This window comes from Cryptotermes secundus, unplaced genomic scaffold, assembly GCF_002891405.2.
Source record: "Cryptotermes secundus unplaced genomic scaffold, Csec_1.0 scaffold722, whole genome shotgun sequence".
NCBI lineage: Eukaryota > Metazoa > Arthropoda > Insecta > Blattodea > Kalotermitidae > Cryptotermes > Cryptotermes secundus.
In genome coordinates, this window is record NW_019729219.1 from 1,230,278 (window position 1) to 1,233,957 (window position 3,680).

The window sequence follows — 3,680 nt, forward strand, 5'->3', positions numbered from 1 at the left end:
GCCAGTCATGTCTCATGTATAGTGCTTGGAAACCTAAGGACAATTATGACATGGCGAGCGAGTATTTTGTACTTCAATTTTATGGCTTCATGTCACTCACAAGTCAGTTTGATGTTACGTACATTATTAGCATTACAGAAACCACATATTCCTGCCAGTTTTAATATGTATTTTGTAATCAACAAGTGTGTAACACCGATCTAATTTTCACACTTCTCTGGCCATTATCTCCGTAACCGTTCAACTTTGGACATAGGTGTTTTGGGTTATATCGGCATACTTTACCATAAGGAACACCCTCCCGAAGTTTGGCACATTCCTCCTGGGACACTCTGTATATATATGCGACTATATAACGGAGACTTTCAAATTCAGAGGCTACATACCATCTGCTGTTTCACCAATTCCATTCATTTCCTCTTCAGTTCGGTCCTCAGCTCCCTGCTCGGAGTCCAAGCTGCCCTTCTCCTTAAGCTGTATCAACAGTTGCATGAAATCATTGCGCTTCACGTTATTCTTTTCGCGATATTCAACTGTTTCCTGCACCATTTTCAGGAAATATTTAGAAACATCTGAGTCCAAAGTAGACAATTTTAGCTTATCTAATACAACTGGTGCAATACCTGACAAAATTGCAGTTATTATTCGTTTGACTGATGGGTCGAAAACTTTTCTTCCCCACTGTCTGAATTCCGCGTCTTCGTTCTTCAGGCAGTTGCACTCGATACCGAAAGCACAGGACGAAATTACGTCCGTGCTGAACCTAGCTAGAATGTCCTTAATTTCAATAACCCCTCCCCTTCCCGCAATATTTTCCAGGCAAAGTTTAAGTTCATCTCCACATTCCACAAGTCTCTGGAACATCATTTTCATCTTCCCGGATGTGAAAGTTGGGGTCAGCTTGATCCTAAGGTATCTCCATCTCTTTCCAGGTAATGAAAATAAATGTCCTGACAAAGGGTCTGTTTCTTCATTCATATAGACTCCCCGATCATGGAAAGTAGAGAAATCCTTAACTAGAACATCCTTTATTAAATCAGGGTCTAGGAAGAATAATCCCGGTTTGCTGAAGAAGTATATCCCTCCGTATCTGTGCCCTTCAAGCCTTGTATAAACATCTCTGCAAAAATATGCAAATCCTTTCTGCATCATAGCGACCTCCTTGAAATTTCCAAATGGGAAACACGGTTCGACGTACGGTACATTAAGTTTCTTCCAGTATGTGAATGACCACTTGAAATAGGAGTAAACCACTAAGAGGGCACAAGCTACCAGCACCCCCACATCCAGAAGAAGTGACTCGAACAGGAACCCCATACTTGTCAACAAGACACTGATGAACGCGTAAAGGTCCGGACTGTTGAAAAAATCATTACAATTCAGATTAGAACAGTCTATTGTAAAATATATTTTAACAAAACTGCGATACGTATATACAAGTCCTACTCTGTCCAAAAAGTATCCGACCTTGGGCCGGGGAAAAAAGTTCTGTATCTGGGTGGTTACAATACTACAAATTCCTCAAAGTAGGCTCCTTGTGACTCCACACACTTCGCCCAGCGGTCCTACCATTGCTGGAAGCAATTCTGGAAGGCTTCTTTGGAGTGGCGTGCAGCTGCGCCGTCGCGTTCTGTATGATGTCCTCGTGGCTGTCAAACCGGCAGCCTTTTAGCGGTGTCTTCAATCTCGGGAACAGCCAGAAATCTCAAGGAGCCATGTCAGGAGAGTAGGGAGCCTGGCGAACCTGCGGAATGCCATGCTTGGCCAGGAAACCCTGGATCAGGTGCGATGAATGAGTTGGGTCGTTGTCATGATGCAGCTGCCAGTTGCGTGCGTCCCACAGCTCCGGTCTCTTGCGCCGAACTGCATCACGAAGATGGCGGAGGACTTCTTGGTAGTACTCATTATTGACTGTCTGGCCTAGTGGTGCGTACTCATGATGCACAACACTCCGGTAATCGAATAAAACAGTCAGTATCACCTTCACATTGCTCCGAACCTGTCGTGCTCTTTTGGGCCTCGGGGATGTTGGGTGCCTCCATTGTGACGCCTGGACCTTGGTTTCCGGGTCATATCCGTACACCCACGACTTTTCACCAGTGATCACAGTCTTCAGGAACTCAGAATCCCTGTTGGCGCACTCCAGCATGTCCTGCGCGCCCTCAAGACTGAGTTGATGCTGCTCCGGCGAAAGCAGCTTGGGCACAAAATTTGCCGCCACTCTTCGCGTGCCCAAATCATCAGTTAAAATTGTGTTTGCGGAACCTCTGCTGCTCTCAACCTTGTCAGCAACTTCACGGGTGGCCAAACGACAGTCCTCCATGATCAGTGTCCGCACTTTTTCGATGACATCAGCATTTCGGCTCGTTGACCGTCTCCCGAAACGCTGTTCACTGTCCGCTGTCAAACGGCCATGTTCAAAGCGGTTGAACCACTGTTTAATTTTAGTGACCCCCATTGCATCATCGTCGAAAGCCTGCTGAATTTTGCGAATTGTTTCCACTTCGGTATCCCCAAGTGTCTGACAAAATTTAATGCAGCATCGCTGCTCCAAGCGTTCTGTCATGTTGAGTGAAACGAGAATGCGTCGAACACTTGTTGCAGCACTTCGACATCTGACAGCCACAAACCCATCCGGCAGTGTTGCGAGTCGGCAAAAAATCGCGCATGCGCAAAGTCCCATCTACCACTACGCTCAGTTTCCCCTCCCCTTCGGCCATTACTTACAGCGGAAAAAAATAAAGTCGGATACTTTTCGGACATACGGTATATACAAAACAGTGATGACATATCGTGGTCGTAATACAGGTATATGTCAGTAAATACGGATGCTGTTTGTATGAATTACTTGGCATATTTCGGAAAAGAAATTATATCCTACTGAGTTCATGGACTACAAGTCAGTGACTCTCAAATTTGTCAGACGGCGGCCCGGTAAATTCTTCTTTCTACAAGACGAGGGTCCAATATAATTGATTCCAGGGTCCAATAACGCGCCACGGACCGTCGGTTGAGAAACATTGTAATAAGTAATATGGAAAAAATACTTTCACTCTATAATTGTTCATCTCACCTGCTACTTCATCTGAGACTTAAAAGCGAAGTTAAAAAACTCATCAAAATAGAAGAAAGCTGTCTTCTGGGATGTGGCGCTGTGTAGATATTGTATTGTCTGTCAGAACCTGCTCACGCCTGTTCCTCGCTTGCGGAATTTTCTTCCTTTTTCTTCTACCCTGAAGATGAAGGCAATATATTCCTCCGAAACGTAGGTTAATACAATATCTACACAGCCCCACATCCCAGAAGACATCTTTCTTTGTCGCCACCGCGAGAAAAACCTCATACCTCATCAAAATAGAGTTGAAGAGCACAGGGTATAAATCTTGATATCATTATGTATCATTTCATACCCATGCACATTATATTATATTTATGTAATGTAACGTAATATATGTCGCTATTATAGTGTATTATAAGTGGTACGTGTCTGCCGCTATTTCGCAAGAGGGACAAGCGTAAGTTACTACTGACATGCTCTGTACCTTATGGAGGATTAGTTGAATATTGGTGCGTAAACGCTAACTAACCAAGCTTTACTCGTAAACTTTGTCTCTCTTATAACCCCTTGGCACAGGCCGCTTAGAAAACCACGCTCTTCGGTGTCGTAGTTCAATTGTTGC

The 3,680-nt window shown here is 44.4% G+C and overlaps 1 protein-coding gene and 1 long non-coding RNA gene across 6 annotated transcripts in view; one reads left to right on the forward strand and one right to left on the reverse strand.

The window, feature by feature from the left end:
• The window catches only part of LOC111865532, a 41,368-nt gene that overhangs the window by 29,892 nt on the left and 7,796 nt on the right, over positions 1-3,680 (forward strand). The window lies entirely within an intron of this gene.
• Positions 1-3,680, reverse strand: part of LOC111865529 (probable cytochrome P450 6a13) — a 47,023-nt gene that overhangs the window by 23,317 nt on the left and 20,026 nt on the right. For 3 of the 5 annotated variants that reach the window (XM_023853629.2, XM_023853626.2, XM_023853630.2), the window contains exon 2: positions 387-1,357. The exons of the other annotated variants lie outside the window; for them this stretch is intronic. In XM_023853629.2, the coding sequence (XP_023709397.1) occupies positions 387-1,357 (971 nt within the window). The remainder of the gene's footprint in view (positions 1-386; positions 1,358-3,680) is intronic. 5 annotated transcript variants of the gene reach the window in all.